Source organism: Prenolepis imparis, unplaced genomic scaffold (genome assembly GCF_030444845.1).
Source record: "Prenolepis imparis isolate NDT839.2.m4 unplaced genomic scaffold, iyPreImpa1.0 SCAF_1, whole genome shotgun sequence".
NCBI classification, from domain to species: domain Eukaryota; kingdom Metazoa; phylum Arthropoda; class Insecta; order Hymenoptera; family Formicidae; genus Prenolepis; species Prenolepis imparis.
Window position 1 is genome coordinate 25,984,716 of NW_028141159.1, and position 20,509 is coordinate 26,005,224.

At 34.5% G+C, this 20,509-nt stretch overlaps 2 protein-coding genes across 2 annotated transcripts; both read right to left on the minus strand.

Moving 5' to 3' along the window:
* Window positions 1-9,080: 9,080 nt before the first annotated feature.
* On the minus strand, window positions 9,081-14,704 carry LOC145937880 (uncharacterized). The gene is made up of 2 exons (XM_083041242.1): window positions 13,309-14,704; window positions 9,081-12,445 (listed from the first exon to the last, which is right to left on the minus strand). The coding sequence occupies exon 1, from the start codon at window positions 14,702-14,704 to the stop codon at window positions 13,934-13,936; it is 771 nt and encodes a 256-aa protein (XP_082897368.1). The 3' UTR covers window positions 9,081-12,445; window positions 13,309-13,933.
* A 25-nt stretch (window positions 14,705-14,729) lies between these two features.
* LOC145937892 (uncharacterized) lies at window positions 14,730-19,925 on the minus strand. Its single transcript, XM_083041253.1, has 2 exons — window positions 19,908-19,925; window positions 14,730-15,498 (listed from the first exon to the last, which is right to left on the minus strand). The coding sequence occupies exon 2, from the start codon at window positions 15,273-15,275 to the stop codon at window positions 14,730-14,732; it is 546 nt and encodes a 181-aa protein (XP_082897379.1). The 5' UTR covers window positions 15,276-15,498; window positions 19,908-19,925.
* Between the last annotated feature and the right edge of the window lie 584 nt (window positions 19,926-20,509).

The following is a 20,509-nucleotide window of genomic DNA, read 5'->3' on the forward strand; positions in this document are numbered from 1 at the left end:
TTTTTATAATTCAAATAATTATTTATAATTAAAAAATTTTAGTGCTCGAAGATGGACTCGATGAGTTATTAATAGAAGCATTGAGTGATTTTGAAAAACAAGAGGAGAATAAAAAAAAGGATAAGAAGAAAGGATTTATAGAGGAAGTTAAGAAAAAAGATAAAAAGCGAAAGGATAATGAAAATCTTGACAATAAGAATGAGAAAAATAAGAAAAAAAAATTTAATTAAAAAAGATTTTTTTTAAAGGTTTTTTATATAAATATCTATATATATATCCTTATTTATATGTATCTATATCTATAATATATATCTATTTATAAATTAAAAAATATATAATATGTATATGTGTGTATTTATTTAATATTTATAACTATCTACTACATATTAATATAATTAATAATAGTTTTGTTTCCGCGGCCACGTTCGCGTCCACGGCCACGTCCGCGTCCGCGTCCTCGGCCTCTTCCAGCTCTTGCCCACCGAGTTTTGTATTTTGCTGTAAAAAAATATATAAAATTTAAGTTTTTAGTTATATTATTTACTACTTATATATATTTTTATTTATTATTATTTATCATTATAATATATTTACGTTGAAACGTATCCTTTTCACCTGCAGGCTGTGGATTTTCAACAGCCTGCAGTGGTGGCTGTGGATTGTCAGCAGCCTGCAGTGGTGGCTGAGGATTGTCAGCAGTCACCACTGCAGGTTGTGGATTCTCAGCAGCCACCACTGCAGACTGTTGCTTGGTCAAAGCAGCGGCCAGTTGCCGTTGCAGCTCCTGTAATTTTGACTTCAACATGTTGTTTTCGTCAAAAATTTTTTCGCTGCTGATGTGATTCTAAAAAAGAAATATATAGATTAATAATCTTAATTTCTCTCTCTCTCTCTCTCTCTCTCTCTCTCTCTCTCTCTCTCTCTCTCTCTCGCGCGCGCGCGCACGCACACGCACACGAACACGCTACGCATACACTACGCACACGCAAACGCGCACACACACGCACGCACTCGCGCGCACACATACACACACACACAAATCTATTTATTCTTTCTCTTTCTCTTAACCTAAGTCTCTCTCTCTATCTTTCTCTCTTAATCTTATTCTCTCTTTCTTTTTCTTAATCTCATTTTCTCTCTTTCACTATGTCAATCCTTTCTCTCTTTTACTAAAAATTGAATTTACTTACATTATGCTGAGTTTCTGAGTTGCACGTATTTTCAATGCTTTTTTTCTCTTTAGACATTTTGATATTGGACTATTGGACATGAGCTTCAAAAAACATTTGAAGGAGATGGGGTACGCGTACAATAAGAATCAAAATTAAAGGTTTATTTACACGTGGTTTCAACTACACCCCATTAGCGCGTAACATTCACACAGCCTTAATGATACATCAATCGTTCAATAAATAAATAATCTATAAATTTAAATCTATATATAATTTAATATTTCACATATGTATGTGCATAGCACGTAAAATGTTTTGTTCATTGTCTATAATTATTACAATTATTACGATTATCAGTTCGCGTAATTATTTTCCACGATAAACGATCTTTCACAATTAATAGTTTATTTACTATTTGTTGTATGTGAGTGTAATTTTGTCAAAATCACCCCTTAGGGATGATACGAGTTTTTACGTTCTTGACGAGTGTCATTTCATAAATGATTATATACATAAGTCGATGGTTTCACATTAAATCACGTTAAATGTCATCATGGATAGATTGAATGAATAGAAAATGTTATAATAAATGAAATCGGCATAACAAAGAAGGAGTCAAAGGTGTAAAAGTTTACGAGAAACGAGTTAGTGACAGACGAAGTTATAACGTTGAAGAAGGAGAGTGAAAAGAGAGACGGTACATTTTTAAAAAATTATATATAGCCGATTATTGTCGATATTTTTACTGTAGCTGATTTAAATAAAAATTTCGGATGTTGAATTAATTTAATTAAATTTATTAATAATTTACTGCACCCCACGAACGGTGGCTCCAATTGCGATTTATTCTTATTTTATTAATTTTAATTAGAGAGCCAATTTTGAATAATTGTTTAGAATATATTTGTAATAAATGAGTTTAAAATTTGTAATTAATATTTTTTAATAATTACATTTTTATCACATTTTTCTAATATAAAAAAATTACTTCTGAGATATTCGAGATTAAAGTAAATTATTACAAAAAGGCTGTTGTGCGCCGATACAGAGCTGCTGTGCGCCTGTAAAAAAAGGCTGCTGTGCGCCTCTAAAAAAAGGCTGCTGTGCGCCTGTAAAAAAAGGCTGCTGTGCGCCTCTAAAAAAAGGCTGCTGTGCGCCTGTAAAAAACGGCTGCTGTGCGCCGATACAGAGCTGCTGTGCGCCTGTAAAAAAAGGCTGCTGTGCGCCGATACAGAGCTGCTGTGCGCCTGTAAAAAAAGGCTGCTTTGCGCCTTTAAAAAAGGGTTGCTGTGCGCCTGTAAAAAACGGCTGCTGTGCGCCGATACAGAGTTGCTGTGCGCCTGTAAAAAAAGGCTGCTTTGCGCCTGTAAAAAACGGTTGCTGTGCGCCTGTAAAATAAGGCTGCTGTGCGCCTATACAAAGAATTAATATAAAACAGAATAAACATAAGACAGAATCCATCAAGAAATCTATATAAGTAGTTTGCATAAAATAAAAATTCTGATGTACTTCGAGCAATATTATTGCTATATAATATAAAGTAATTTATTTCTTAAATATATATCAATTATAAAAAATAATTACAAGTATGCCTCAAAAGAGAAAAGGTGGAAATTTGTATAAAGTGAGTCGCGAAAGCAAGCGCTTACGACAAACGCGAAACATTGAGAGTTCGGAGGAAAGATCTGAACGACTCGAAGCTAATGCTGAAAGAAATTCTCAGCAGAGAGCCATTGAAAATGATGACGCAAGGTCTCAACGACTCGAAGCTAACGCTCAAAGAAATTCTCAGCAGAGGGCCAATGAAAATAATGAAGCAAGATCTCAACGACTCGAAGCTGATGCTCAGAGACATGCTCAGAGAAGGCATCAAACTAGACAATTAAATCATCACATTGCGCTAATGTCAAGGACCATGAAATAAATGTGCCAGTTCATACACTTGGCCAAATGAATGTAGAATGCCAATTTTGTAAATCGTTAAACTTTGCATGTGAAAAATCTAAAGATGGAAAATTTACATATTGTTGCCAAAAGGGCAAGATTCAATTAAAGCCAATAAATTGTCCTGATTTTCTTAAAAAATTATACATGAGAAATGATTCTGCATCAAAAAATTTCCTTGATAATATTCGTTCATATAACAGCGCTTTAGCTATGGCTTCCATGGGTGCCCCGGGCAATAGAAATCCATTGGATGTTGTGAACAATGCTCCTTATTGCTTAAAGATTCATGGGCAATATCATCATTTAACTTCGACAGCAATGCGCCCAGCGGATGGGCAAGCTCCGCGATTTGCACAGCTTTACTTTTTAGATACAGAAGAAGCTGTAAATCATAGAATGAATAACAAAGCTAATAAGGAGTGTGATTTAGAAATAATGAAAGAGTTGTCAAGTTTTATGGTTCAATGCAATGAATTTGCAAAAACATTCAAGATGATGCGTCAAGTTGAACAAGATCTTAATCCGATAGGAAATAAAACCATAAATTTAATGTTGTCTTTTAGAAAAAATCCTCAACAAGATCAAAGAAGATACAATGCTCCACAAGCAAATGAAATAGCTGTGGTCTTTAAGAATGTAGATGGTGAGCCTCCATTTGAAAGAGACGTTCGGATTTATAATAAAAATTCGAACGATGTTCAACAAATATCAATTCTAGACAAAAGGTGTGACCCAATGTGTTATCCTTTGTTATATCCATATGGTAACGATGGATGGCATTCAGAACTTAAATCATATAATCCTAAATATCCAGGATTCAAAATAACTCAAATGGATTATTATGCTCACCTGTTAGCACCAAGATTAGAATTTAGTCAATTTAAAAAGGCAGGCAAATTGAGATGTCAATTTATACTTGATGCCTATATGAAAACTGAAGCAAATAGGCTTAATTATATTAAATTAAATCAACCTCAATTAAGAGCAGAACTTTATTCGGGATTAATGGATCACCTAGATAATCGAGCACAAAATGAAGGAATTACAGCTGGTATACCTGTGATATTACCATCTTCATTTATGGGCAGTCCTAGAAACATGCAAGAAAGGTACCAAGATGCTATGTCTTTGGTAAGAAAGTTTGGTAAACCAGATATTTTTCTTACAATGACTTGCAATCCTCAATGCCCAGAAATTAAGGATAATCTTGATGGATGTTTAATAGAATTTCGACCAGATTTGGTCGCTAAAACATTTAACTTGGATGTCAAAGAGATTTTAAATGATCTAATTCATAATAAAATTTTTGGAAATATTATTGCTTATGCAAGTGTGATTGAATTTCAAAAAAGAGGACTTCCACATTTGCATTTACTTGCAATGTTGAGTGATGAAGATAAGCCCCGTCTTCAAGAAGTTATTGACATGATGGTATGGGCTGAAATCCCTGATGAAGAAAGATATTCAGAACTTAATGTAAAAATTTTGAAGCACATGATTCATGGTCCTTGTGGAGATTCCTCCCACAGATATCCTTGCACTGGAGACGATGGAAAATGTTCAAAAGGTTTTCCAAAAGAGTTTCGTGAAGAAACTAATGCTAATGTGAATGGATATCCTATGTATCAACGAAGGAATTTTGGTAAAAAATACATCGTTAGAGGCAAAGAAGTTGATAATCGATGGGTGGTGCCATATTCACCATATTTAATCATGAAATATGATCGACATATCAATTTGGAAATATGTTCATCGGTGAAGAGCGTAAAATACTTATATAAATATATTCATAAAGGATTTGACTGTGCTGCGATTGAAGCAAGCACGAGATGGCACAAGGCTAATTAAAATAGATGAAATTAACTCATTCCTGGATGCAAGATATATTAGTGCTCCATAAGCAATGTGGAGACTGAACGGATACGATCTGTTTATGAGGTCTCATACAGTAATCAGATTGGCAGTTCATTTGCCTAATCGTCAAATGGTTTATTTTCGAGCAGGAAATGAAGAGCAAGCTGCTCAGAGAGAGCTCACTCGAGATACTACGCTGACTGCATGGTTCAAATTAAATCAATCTGATGAAAATGCAGTGAATTTTATTTACACAGATATTCCTTATCATTATGTATATGATAAAAAAGAAACTAAGTGGAAGCCACGCAAAAAAGGTGGTGAAAAAATAATTTCAAGACTCTATACAGTAAGCATAAAAGATATTGAGAGATTTTATCTCCGTCTTCTTCTACTACATGTGACTGGAGCTAAATGTTTTGAAGATTTGAGAACTGTAAATGGAGTTCTTTATAATATATTTAAAGATGCAGCAATTGCAAAAAACTTGGTAGAAACTGATAATCTTTGAGGAAAAACGCTGGAAGAAGCAACAGAATCGAATATGCCTGCACAACTTCGAGAATTATTTGCTTACATTTGCATCTTTGGAACTCCAACAGATGTACCAACTATTTGGAATAAATATAAACATTTCATGATTGAGGACTTTGTACATAACAATGTTGTAAATCCTGAAAATATGGCTTTAAACCATATACAAGGAATTCTGATAAATAATGGAAGTAGCTGTGAGAACTTCCAATTGCCAAATCCAACTCCAGTAAATATTTACGTAACAGAGTATAATGTGGATGAAGAAAGAATACGTGGTGATTATTTATTATCGACACTAAATGCTGAGCAAAAGCACGTGTACGATATAGTCATGCGAGCAATTGAAAATGAACCTCAGAGGTTATTTTTTATTGACAGGTTTGCAGGAAGTGGTAAAACATACTTATTTAACACATTTTTAAGTGTTATTCGAGGAAGAAACGAAATAATTCTTCCATATGCTTCAACTGGAATTGCAGCCACACTTCTGAAAGGAGGAAGAACTTATCACTCTCTGTTTAAGCTTTCAATTCCAATTGATGATGGAGTTAAATCAAATATTAGAGGAAATTCTCAAGGTGCACGAGAATTGATTAATGTCAAATTAATCATATGGGATGAAGTGAGCATGACTATTGGACATGCTTTAACAGCAGTTGATAAACTTTTAAAGGATTTGATGAAGAATCCTCGACCATTTGGAGGAAAAGTAATTTTATTTGCAGGAGATTTCAGACAAAATCTCCCAGTAGTGCCTCATGCAAAAAAAGCAGCTATAATTGAATCGACTGTAAAATACAACCCTATATGGAGGAACGTAACTCAAGTTAAATTACAGCAAAATATGAGAACTGCGGAAGAAAAAGAATTTTCAAATTGGCTAATGCAACTCGGAGATGGTAAATTATCAAATACAGATGGACTACATCTCGATACAATTGAAATCCCCAAAGATTTTATATCAAAAGAATCTCTTATTAATGAGATTTTTGGTGATAGAATCACCATGGAACGGATTAGAGAAAATCCAGATCGAGCGATACTTTGTCCTAAAAATGAGGATACTTTTAAAATTAATGACGCAATTCTTTGTCAAATGGAAGGAGAGGAAAAGGAATATCTCTCAATTGACTTTATTGTAAGTGATGATCCACAGGAGCAATTAAATTTTCCAACTGAGTTTTTAAACTCTCTGACACCTTCTGGAATGCCAGTTCATCGACTTAAAATAAAAGTCAGTGCTATAATAATCCTATTAAGAAATTTAAATACTAAGAAAGGACTTTGTAATGGAACAAGATTTATTGTAACTAATTTGAAAAATAATCTAATTTATGCAGAGGTTCTAACTGGTCCTGCTCGAGGACAGATTGTCATCATTCCAAGGATAGATTTAATTACAAGTGATTTGGAATTGCCATTTAAATTTAAACGAAGACAGTTTCCTATTCGAGTATCATTTGCTATGACAATAAATAAATCACAAGGACAGAGTTTAGAAAAAATTGGGATTTATTTGCCATATCCTGTATTTGTTCATGGTCAACTTTATGTGGCATTTTCTAGAGCAATCAAAAGGGAAAGTGTAAAAATTAAGATTGATGAATTTAGCAATCAAGGACATCTAATTGAAGGAAGTGAAAAATGTTTTACAAAAAATGTAATATACAGACAAATTTTGTAAATTGAAGAATTATGAAATTGTATGAGAGCTAATAATAGCGGGTTAGCGGTGGGTACATTAGACGTAATCAAAAAATATTTGAGTAAGGAAAAAAAATGGGTATAATAATTAAATAATAAAAAAAAATTAAAATTTGTATGTATATATATTTACTAAACTAATGTTTCAGATTTAAAACATATTAAATTGTGTGGAAATTAAAATAACAAAAAAAATTAATATAAGCAAACAAAATTTTAATTATAAATATTTAAGTTTATGCAAAACAAGACGCAAAATACAATATCAGGGAGTGAAAAAAAAAAAATAGTAGTCATCTTCGAAAAATTTGCAACATTTCATATAAATTTCGTGAAAATCGGTCCAAAAATATGGAAGTAGTTCGCGGTAATACAGACAGAACAATTAATCTTTTGTTAAATCAGGTTTTAAAAAGGCTTTATGAGAACCGCGCGAAGCGCGGTCCGAATTATAAAAGCTTTGAGGACCGCGCGAAGCGCGGTCCGAAACGCTAGTTTGTAAATAAGGATCTATTCTAATAAATTTTTATCTGCAAATCAGAAATACAATTTTATTCGAATAAACTTTTATCCGTGACTTACAAATAAATATTGTTCGAATAAAATATTATTCACCAATTATGAATAATTTTTTTATTCGACTAATATTTTATTCGTAAGTCACGGATAAAAATTTATTCGAATAAAATTGTATTTCTGATTTGCAGATAAAAATTTATTAGAATAGATATTTATTTACAAGTAACGAATAAAATTTTATCGCATAAAATTTCATTCTTATCCTTACCTAAATAAAATTTTATCTAAATAATGCCCAACACTGTTTCGCGGCAACACCACCCTGCCCCTCTACCGTTAGGAAAGCTGACCGGTCCGTAGCGGGTTTTTGGCCAAGATTTCGCGTCGGATTATTTCGCGGATTGATGCGTGAAAGAACGTGTCTGGCGCCCTAAGCATATCGATTCGTATTAATTACGGTCCTTTTCTCCGCTGCGGTAGGCGCGGAGCGACCGACACCTTAGCTCACACGCGGAATTAAATAAATCTATCTCTATATCGTTTTTTTGTAGACGACTCCGCTCCGTTCTTCCGGTTTGCCGCGCGCGAATCGGAAGAAAAAGTCGTCGCAATATATATATATATATATATATATATATATATACATATATAGTGACACGGAATGTCTAGACCATATTTATGTCCATATTATCAAAAGTTTACCAAAATTATAATAATGTTCGGTCACAAGGTTCCCCCCCCCCCTTGTTTATTTAACGACAAACATCTAACTTGTTATATAATGTCAAAGTTATATTTTGAATTACTCGCGATGGATATTTTGACAAGTGCGGATCGGTCGCGTGCTCCCTCGTATGCCTTTGCGCTCTCTCGATGAGTACCTCTCGAGAATTAAGTTCACTCTTTTGTCTCAGCTTTAGTTTTTTAACACTTGTTTTCATAGTGATTTGTGGTGCACATACGACACACATTCATTCTCTATACGGCTGTAACCGATCAGAGGCGCCTCGTAGAGAGAATGGTGTTTGGTGTTTCGTGGGATACCGCGTATTTCGGTCGCACGATTGGCACTTGCTAATTATTGTATGTATCTGTTTCATGTAGTCACTGAGAATGACCCGAAGAGGGGTCGAAACGTTTGATTTTTGAATTAATAAAATCTTTCTTGTGTTTAAGACAAATGTTTATTGTTCGCGCTTTGACCCGTATCCGCTCTCTATAGCCGGTTTTTATTTTTATATTTTAACGTTATTAGAGTTTGTTTACTAATTTTTCTTTCATAAAATTTCTACCGAAAAAATTCTTCAGCATCAAAATTGTGCGAAGACTCTTGATGCTCGTGATAGCAAGCAAAAGCAAAAGGGATATTGTCTGAATACAAGCAGTATTTTTAATCAAAATAATAACGAGAGTTTCAACGCTATTATCATTTGGAAGTTTGTGCCGAAGACATCGTTTAACGGCTCTTTTACAATAAAAACTGCTGCTAACATTGCCACAATATTATTTAATGATGGACATACAAGATACAAGTCTGATGAATGTTCTGGAGATATTAGGCGTGAGGATATGCGAAACTTTCCCCATGTTTCTATTTTATTGCTGCCAGTACTGAAAATATATAATATACGTAACGTAAACTATAGATTTTCAGTACGGACAGTAATATCGGAACATGCCCTTTGTATCAATATTGTACAATGGACACGAAACGTACCATTATGGCCGAGTGTCACGCGTGAGAAAACACGCACGAGAAGCGTTTGCAAGCTAAAAGAGGTAAAAACAACAATGCCAACGAAAACTCGAATGCTGAAAAGCTGTTATATGGTTCAGGAATAGCTGATTAGAAATAAGTTAATTAATTTAATTTTTTATTTTCGAATGAATGACTACTGAAACTTTAAACGCATTTTTCTCAAAAAGGACTTTTTTAACCGCATTCACAATAGATCTAAAAAATTGTGCATCCGATTACTATAATTAAGGTCGCAATAATATAAATTTGTTCACAAAATCCATCTCTTTTTTACCCGATGTAGGATTTTTTTTATTACTTCCTTTTAATTTTTTTATCAATGAAAGGGCTTTATTTTTTCGTCTATTTATTTTCAAAGGTTTGCCATTTTGTCATTTTTTCATAATTTTATTTTTTTTCTACGTCAGGTAATAGTCGTTGGTATATAGTTCATAAATATTTTGGATTTTCATTTCAGATGAACTGTATGGCTGAAATGCTGTCAACGCGACTACCAACTTTTTTTTGGAACGCTGACTTTCGAGCTCTGGACAGTGAATATATGGGCTCCAAATTAATTAGAAAAGATTATTTCTATTTTTTAAATACATTTAATAAAATATTCAGAAAGTCACAGAAAGATTCGTTGTACAGTTTCTTTGAAAAAATTTCTAAAAACACCTTTACTTTTTGAGTGGTTACCCTGGTGTCCCCCTTAAGAGTGAGAAAATATTTTTTATTTCTTATTTGTTGTAATTAATAACCATCGTGTTGTGTATTTCATTTATTAGACAATATAAAATGTGTACAGGTATCCCAATTACAAGTAGTTAGAATACTGGGAGAATAACGGGATAAGTACGATACGTCCGGTCGGAACACGTGTAATAGCAACTCGCTTCTCCTCCTTCGTACACGCACACACGATCCTTAAACCCCCGCGCATGAGCTCTCCTAAAGGTGGTATTTAGATTTAACCGCGTACGTTCGTATTACGTCCGCGCGCTATACAATCGAATATATAACACATCGATAATTTCTTTTTATTATTTATTGAATCATTAATCAATAATGTATATAGATTTATATAGACTATATAGATTTGTAACTTTAATATAGTGAGAAAATATTATTTCTCATTTGCTTGTATTACTTTAAAGGCGCTCTATCACACAATTATGTTATTATCATAGCATCATTATATTGCATTACTATAGCAAAGTTTTCTTCCTTTATTACGATTACGTGTTTACCTTATCTATAATAGCCATTTGAATATAAATTGTATCCAGGAAACCATGCCTGAAAGCCTGTCCAAGCAAAACAAGATCGCATTGTCAATATTTCTTTTATAAAATAAAATCTACAGAATATTTAATAATTATGCGCGAGGAATAGAGTGCAATTTAAAGATTGGAAACTCATAAAATCTCGTCAGCGTGAGTTAATGACTCAATTCTTCAAATTCCAAATGTGTAATTATGAAGCCAACATCTGATCAGGAATGGAATTACGTGCACAATCGAATTCGATCAGTCGACTTCTAATGCGTTTCTGCTCTACAGTTTTCTTAGTTCATGCTTATTTATCATTGGATTTTTGACAAGAAAACTGTAGAGCAGAAACGCATTAGAAGTAGACTGATCGAATTCGATTGTGCACGTAATTCCACTCCTAAACCTACAGAGCCGAAAACATTAAATATTAATAAGGCTGCTGTAACAGGAACTATTAAGGCCTGTGTCCACGATACTAGAAATCGGTCCGAGTTCTCGATTCAAGTTCTCGAATAGAAATAGTTGTACTTTGACGACTCTAGATGGCTTATAGTTGAATATGTAAAAAAATAAAGAAAAAATTATTAAAAGTTATAAAAATTACATTTCTATTATCCAATGTCACGTTCACCAACATTTATTAGCTATTTATAAAGTAATAATGTTGACAACAAGAAATTAAATTGATATAAACCTAGCAACTAGTATGGGAAAATGGGACGCGACGCATTTTTTCATCCGAGCTTTCTATTCGAGTTTTGCATCCCAGTTCGGTGTGTCCACGATCCGAGTTTTAGTAACTTTTTCTCGGTCCGAGAACTCGGATCGAATTCTTGGATCGTGGACACAGGATTTTGCAGTTGGAATTGATTTTATCCTTCTGGAAGAGAGCTATGTGCAGCCATGAATATTCCATGCATGTCCGATAAAACTTATATTAAATATTGAAAAAATTTAATCAATGGTTTTAAGAAAACAACCGTGGAAAATATAAAAATGACTAGCAAAGTTGAAAAGCAACTCGATCTCGAAAGAAAAGAAACAATAAACTGTATTCGGTATATAACTGTTATAGCGGACAATAATTGGATGAAGACATCAACGCCTACGATTCTCTTTCCGGCGTTGATGTTACAATTGGTTACTGCACAAAAAAGATTCCTTCGTCGGTGTCCGCAATAAATTTTGCACGATATGTAATGTAGTGTAGTGGAACAAAACTAAATCGAATCAAGAAACCATAAATGCTACAAAAATTTCGATCGTAACACAAGCTCCACAACATGGAGAGCGATACTATTATAAAAGGCTTTAAAAGTAACCTGGAAATGCATGGAATGATTTATAGAACTGCTATTAATGGTAATAGCAGCGTATATCAGACCATCGATGATAATAGAGACCATACCGCGAACAAATGGTGACCGTGCAAATATTGAATATATTAATTACTTGTTTCGCAATCTATGCAAAAAGTTAAGACCCAGTAAGCAAAATATTAGTATGTCGGCAGATTGGCAGCAAATTCAATCAGAGTATTGCGGCAGATTGACATCAACTGCGTCCACATTGAGCTTGTGTTTTGTCAGCAGATTCTGCTGACCGAAGCTCCGCCCACCGCCGCTCTTTGTTCGCTGACCCAACGGTCCATGACAAAGAGATTCCGCGAAATATTAATTATATGCTTTCGCGAGTAACTAAAATAATAAAGATAACATAAATTATTTGTTCTTAAATTAATATTGCAAATATAATTAAATGCTAACATAAAATAAAGAAATACGCCTGTTGCGTGTCCTACGTCATCCCGGACGTCACAGTATAACTAAAATTATCGCAAATAACATAAAATAATAAAATACGCCGGTCGCGTGTCCTACGTCTTCCCGGACGTTACAGAATAAACTAATATTATCGCGAATAACATAAAATAACAAAATACGCCGGTTGCGTGTCCTACGTCTTCCCGAACGTTACAGAATAAACTAATATTATCACGAATAACTTAAGATAATAAAATACGCCGGTCGCGTGTCCTACGTCTTCCCGGTCGTTATGGCATAAATTAAAATATCGCCCGCTGTGCGGAATGATAATTGTTGAGCGCGTTATAATTAAATAACATGTACTCGTCAAGAGTAAACTCTTGTAAATAATATCTTTCTCGCGAAACGCGAGTCCTGCGTTTGCACGGTTAGCTAAAATAAAGTTATATTTTACTCGGTGCTCGGAAACTATCGGTTTTGCACCCGCTACTACTAGAGAACTGAATATCGTTTGGGATAAAGTCCCCTTAAATATAATAATATCGTGAATCGCGATTCCTACGGTCATTACATATGTAAAAACAAAATTAAATATTGCTCCTTGAGCCAGAACTAAAAGAAATACTTGTGGTTTCTCTGAAAGTGCACTAGGGTGTAGCTTCTCAATATATAAGAAGTGTGGCGTATCTACACTTTCCGCTAGATTTGTTATTTTCCGCCTCGTTCGCGCTCTGGAATCTATTTGAATCGCGGAATAATCAATTACAGCCCATTATTATTAATTTCGCCGGTACCTTCCGCTACTCGTTTTCCATGTTTTGCTGCTTGTATATTCGGAGTCCCCGTGTGCTCCGCCGAAGATTGGGCTGAAACTCCCGGTTTCAAGGTTATGCGTCGCCCTCCGATGCCTAGGATGGAAACGTGTGCAGACGAGCGTTGAAGGCGGAAACGCTGTGCAAGGGCTTCGGTAACCAGTGATACCTCAGAACCGGAATCGACCATCGCGCGCACCTGATGCATGGTTGACGGTCCGAGACATTGACTACGTTTACACGGCTTCTAACTTCGACTTAATAACGCTGATGTTATAACTCCTACTTAAGATGAGTTGCGTTTACACGTTCAGACTTATCTTATTGCCATCAAGCTGAAATAGCTTAATAACTTTCATTCTGTACGTACTATGGTATGGAATACAGAATAACCAACTCTGCAAACAATGGAGAATTAAAATGTTTAATTTTTATGGTTGGCATTATTGCCATCATTACACTGCGACCGTTTACACATCCTTTTTACGTCGATGTAATAACCCTAAGCCTCTTCATCAAATGACTTTGAGTTACTACATCGATGTAATAACTTCGTCATAAAAGAGCGTTTACACGGCATCTACCGTCGGTAGTTATAACATCGATGTTAAAACTTCGGCTTAAATCGGGCCGTGTAAACGTAGTCATTGACGCGTGCGGTTGCTAGGAGCACTGTAGCTTCCTTCGTGTTGTGGCTTTGCACGTGGAGAGACGAGACGGTAGCGGACGATTTGGTTTCAGGCGCGTACGCGTCATGCGTCGACGAGTGGTGCCGCGCGTTGCATGCGGCACAGGACTTCTTCGATTGGCAATCTGCGAGCTGATGTTTACCTAGGCAGTTGGGGCACAGATGATTGGATTCCACGAACGTCTTCTTCTCCGTCGGCTTCTTCCTTTGAAAATCACTGCAGAACAGGATGTAGTGATCTCCTTGACAGAGAGAGCATCGACCTCCCTTCTTGATCGTCTTCTGCGTTACATGCGATCTTGCTGATTTCGTGGAAGCATTCGACTTGCTTCCGAATGCCTCGCTCGACTCGCCCTTTGCAGGATCCAACGCTTCCAGTGTGCGCATTCGATACTCGAGAAATATCTTAAGTGTCTCGTACGACGGGGGGTCGGATGTTTCGCCTATCGCAGTTTTCCAGTCCCACCGCGAGCGCGAGTCGAGCATTTCGACTATGAGGTGCACGAGTAGATCCGTGCAATCCGTGATTGGGCGGTCGATGCTGCCTAGCGTTCCGACAGTATTCAACATCCCATGAAAAATACGTTTCAAGTCTCCAACTGACTCATTCTTCATTTTAGGTATTGCAAGGAAGGACGACAGACAGGACCTCACCAGAAGCCGTTTGTTTTCGTAGTGGTTGACCAACATGAACCACGCCCGGTCGAAATTTGCATCAGTCGTGAGTATGTTTGACGGTCCGGATCATCTTCTCGGCTTCCCCTTTCACACTGGATCTCAGGTAAAATAGCTGCTCCATGCTGGACACAACTGGGTCGGTTACCACGAGCGATCGGAAAAGGTTGCGAAACGCCGGCCACTCCTCATACTTGCCGGAGAATGTTGGAAGCTGAATGCGAGGGAGCGTCCGCCGCGGAGTAGGGGGTGGATCTGGTGTCTCCGGCGGCGCCATTGCACTCTTGAGTGAGCTCAAACAGTCCATGAGCGTGCCTCTTTGGACCGTAAACGCTTCTTCTACCAATCCGTAGTAGTCTGCTTTAATATAATCGCGCTTCGATACCAAATTCCAGTGAGTACTGCACAATTCCTCATGATTCTGTTCGAATTTGTTCCAATGCGCTTCCAAGGTTTGTAAGCGTGATTCGATCACTCCTACGGTGATTTTGGCAGTGCCTGACTTCTTCAAATATTCGTAGGCTCGGGCAATGCGACCATGGAGATCCTGTTGACTTCTCAACAAAGCGTCGGCATCCATGCTCATGGTGGACCGGCGACGCGGCGGTGCAACCAACGGCGAAGCAACCGAACTGCAAGATGCACGCTCACAAGCACGTGAATGCACTGACTCCTATGAGAGTCCGTCGCGGAAGAGGACCGCTGGAGAATGGACACATCAAAAAAGATCCGGCTCGAAGGACCAGCAATGTTACATGAAGGGCAAGGTTGTTTGGACACCGCAAGTAAAGTATTGCACAATCTTGACACTACACGATATATTTCAGACAAAAAAGAAAGTACAAATATATATAATAAAAAAAGAACACAATTCGTATTATTAATAACTCGCAAATGCACCCGCGGTAGTTCGAAGTAAGTACCTTCGATTGAATATGAATATAATACGGCGCGACGACTTTCGATAGCGAATACGAAAAGCAATCTGGCGCTGCTCTTTGCGCGCTCGTTGCTTTTATACGCGCGATTTTTCTAGACGTTTCTAGATAGGATTTAGCGCGATACGGTGAACGACAAGGTGACTTTTGGCATGTATTGTTGTTAAGATGCTAGATGTTTTGTTCGGTTTAATGACTCGAGTTTACAATTTTACTGTCGACAATTATTTACGACAGCCTTGAAGGTGACTGTCGAATCTAAACATGTGCGCAGGGCAATGCCGAATATTTTCATGTAACGATAATTGATTTTGTAATAATGCGCTCTCTTAGTTTCAAACACACAATCTGACAGCAATTTGCGAGCAGGACCTGCAGTTTCTTGCAATTTGAACATAAATATATTAATAAAATTGAATATTTTTTAATAAATATAACAGATGCATAAGATGTTATCAATTAATTATAATTTTCTTTTCATAAATATGACATTTAATGTATAACATATATGTTATATCGTAGTTATATCTCATATAACAAATGTTCAATTTAATTAAATTTTAATAATAAAATAAATTGTAAAAATAAATTAATTTTAAAATTTAAGATATAATTATTTATATGAGAATTAAATTCTTGCTTTATGCTTTAAATGAATAGGAAATAAATCAATATAGGAAGTAAATGGATAATTTTCCATTTATCCTATTGATTCCAATTAGTTTAAAACTGATAGAAATGTACTTTAAATCCTTTAATAATAGGCCACGACTTTTGCAGACTTTATATGTATTTTTAACAGAAATTTGATTGCGAGAAAATATATCGCATAGCGGTAAGCGAAGGAACTATTAAATAACTGCAAAATGCAGATTCTGTTGTCAATTTGTCATCAGATTATGCGCACGCAAACCTTGCTCGATTTCTGCCGTCAATCTGACATCAAACTACGTTGCGCAGATTCCCAGCAGATCCTGCTCGGTTTCTGCCGCCAATCTGCTATGATAATTTTATACAAATCCTACTTGGTTTATGCTGCTGACTTGCTACCAAATTATGTCAGCAGGTTTTGTAACATTTCTGCCAACATTCTGCTATCATTATTTCATATAACAGATTTTGTATACAATCTGCAGTTTTTTTGCTAGCAAAAATATATAACAGACGTTTGACAAAATCTGTTCAAACAGATATGGCTGTCTGGGGAGTTGTAGTATAGAGACAACTCAGCAAGAAATGCATAGAAAGCGTGATTTTGTCCAGTTACGAAATGTTGTAAAAAAACAATGTTTTGAAGATACAACAAGAAGTGATAAAAGTAATTCATTTACGAAAATAAGAAGAGCAATCTGACCATTATAAGGTTAGAAAATTACAAAAAGATATATTAAATATTCCTAATCATATATTTGATAAAAATAAACAATGTAACGCCGTCAAATATGTGATTATGATGAAACAAAAAACAATTATGTATTATTTCTCAAGTTGCAAAATATTTAGAAAAAGTATTATCGTAATGCAAAAACAGTGCTATTGTATATTTAAGCACTTATTCCGGTAGCTTGTTGCTAAAATTCACCAACAATCAGAGTCAACTCGATAAATTTCGCATTGTGTAATAGAAAATAAACATTTTGAGTTTGACATTGTCGGAATTAAATTACACGTTTCGTAAATGTGCGCGTTGCGACATATCATATTAGTGCGTTGTATTAATGCTCTGTAAGTTATGTGTAAACGTGTGAGTGAGGAGAAAAAATGACAGCTCTCAAAAATTTAATATTTGAATGCGTAATTTTAGCCGCGAGTTTAGTGCTGATCATAAATGCTATTTCGTATTTATCGTAGCTGACGGAAAAAGGTCGCTTAATAATTACAATATTTCTACGAAATTAGCATGCTTGAGCCCCAATTTTTCACTCGGAATTTTATATAGATTGGGGCATTTCGGTGGTCTTGTTAAACATTGCCGCTGAGATAATACTTATGCGTGAAAGTTTCCAACACGATCATCGAATGATACAGTTATTAGGTAATTATTTTATTCTATACTTTTGATGAGAAAATTGCAACCGTGATTATATTATAAAGTTAAATTTTCAATCGTTATTAATTATTCATAGCGAATAACACCCCTGTAAAACTGGCTGTCCTCACCCAAAGACGACAAGCGGAAGAAGAATCCAAGGCAGAATCTTCACGTAAGTTTACTCACAATAAAATTATATATTAATTATTTACAAAAAAATTGGAAATTCTTTATTCTCTCGTCGTCGATTTCAAAATTTCAAAACAAATTTCAAAATTAACTTTAACAAATTGTTTAATTTAGCAGCACCAAATTTTTTTAATTTTTTAATTTGTAATAATTTTTAATTTTTGCAAAAATTTTTAATTTTTCTATTAATTTTTAATTTTTTTGTGTTTGAATTATCCTTTTTTTTATTATTACGATTCTACATGGGTTTGCAGTAGGTAATTTTTCATACAACTTTCAGCGTGAAGAGAAGTCTATATACGACTTTATATGGGTTTGCAACTTTAATTTTTCACTGATACAAGTTTCTACTTTTACATGGCGCAATTTTTTTGATATTATTATTTTTCTTGTGCGATTCTACATGGGTTTGCAGTGGGTATTTTTCATACGATTCTACATAGGTTTGCAATGAGTAATTTTTCGTACGATTCTACATGAGTTTGCAATGGGTAATTTTTCATTATTGGCGTGCTTATACTTGGCGTTTCTTTTTACCTTTTTTTAAAGGTAAATTTTTAGAAATTATATACAATACATCGCCCCGGTCAGTCGACCGGGTCAATTTTCATATCTGCTTTTTAACTCTTGACTCTGAGGAGCTTAGGCTCCCCTCATGCGTTTAATTGCATATAGTGTTCAGAGATGGGTTGGGGGGGGAGTGATTGTCCCCCGCTAATGAATTTATTTTTTATATTGCACCCCGGGGGCCTATCTCCCCAAGGAACATTAACTAATTTCAAAATTAACGACATACAATTAGGACATACGAAATTCATCGACAGTGTTAATTATATGCCGATGCGCTTATTCGAGTTACTGAAGGCTTTCGGACTGAAGGATAAATCGGATAAAAATATTTTTTTCTTATTTATTTATTAGCACCATCGAAAATAAATCATATTTGGACCATTACACGCCCTGCATTATTATTCTCCTGAAAATATGAAGGCAGAAGAACGCGAACTTAAAGGTAGAATATTTCATTTACCACTTTTGTTACAGGAAATATTGAATAAATTATATCTTATACTGATCCATTAAATAATAATTATAAATTATGTGTATTAGTTAGAGGTTAGAGGTATTTCGACAAAATCAAAAATTATTTGCGAAGGGACAATTAATGTTAAAAAAGTATTTGCCGTTTTAACGTAATTAAAGCACAACAATGATTTATTCTATCTTACATATTACATTGCCAAATGATCATAATAAATTATGTTTAGCAAAATTTAAAAAATTTAAATTTCCAATTGGAAGAAATAGAAAATAATACAGAAGCGATAGTAGCAGATGAACCTCAATTATTAAATAATTTGATAAAAAAAAACGAAAAATCCTTTTTTAAAAAAGATATGTAAAGTCGATTGCTCGAATATCTCGAAGTTTATTGTTGTCACTTTTCCGCGATGCTCATTGGCTGTCAAGATTCGCGTTGTGCGTTATATTCGTAGCATCAAGAGACTGTTCGCGAGAATTAGCAGTTTGACAATTTGTTTAAAATTAAATCAAATAAAATAATATTAGTTTTAAATAATAGGTTATAATACTTTAAACTCAATTAATATTTTTGACAGTTATCAGCTGATTTCTGTCAAAAAATATTAATCGCGGATAAACTATTATAACATATTATTTCAAACATATTATTTTATTTTATTTTATTTTATTTTGAACAAACTGTTAAATTACTAACCCTCACGGTGACAGCCTCTCGATGTTACGAATGTAACGCACAATGCAAATCGAAACAGTCAATCAGTATCGCGGAAAAGATGCAACAATACTTGTGAGAATCGACTAAACATGCCTTTTTTAGAAAGGGATGTTATAATATTTTAAATTCGATTAATATTTTTGACAATTATCAGTTGATTTTTGTCAAAAAATATTAATCGCGAATAAGATATTATAACATATTATTTGAAACATATTATTATTTTAATATTTTCAACATATTATATACATTCCCATTACCGCTATAGAAATGTTATAAAATAAACAATTTCTTACTCACCGATACGTACAATAGCAGAGTTGTAGTACACAGTACACATTGATCTGAAAATAAAATATTCAAATTATGTATATACATATGTGTGTATTATTTTAAAATTTAATTACCAAATGAACGCTTTAACAGCTAATTTCCGTGAAAAAATATTAATCGAGTTTAAGCAAACTTTACATTATTTTTCAAAAATATATATTTTTTTTAACATAAAACCGCAGAATTGCGTGCGCGCGTGTTGTTCTAGTGATAAAGAAGCTACATTGGAGGATCAACACAAGGCAATGTGTTTATCAGTAACAGGTTACTGACGAAGATTATGATTATTTCGAGCAATATACTATATATCCTTTATATGAAAAGAAAGCAAAATTACGACAATATTATATCAAATGTTAAAAATTAAGGATTTGCCTTTTTATACCTTTTATATCATTTATACCATTTATACCTTTTATACCATTTATACCATTTATATTATATGTATGTATATGTATCTATTTTATACCTAAAATAATTTTTAAAAAGAATTTCCCGTAAAAAATAATGTACCCCCAAAAAATGTAAAAATCAAAACTAAAATTAACCAACAACTAGCCAAGACATAG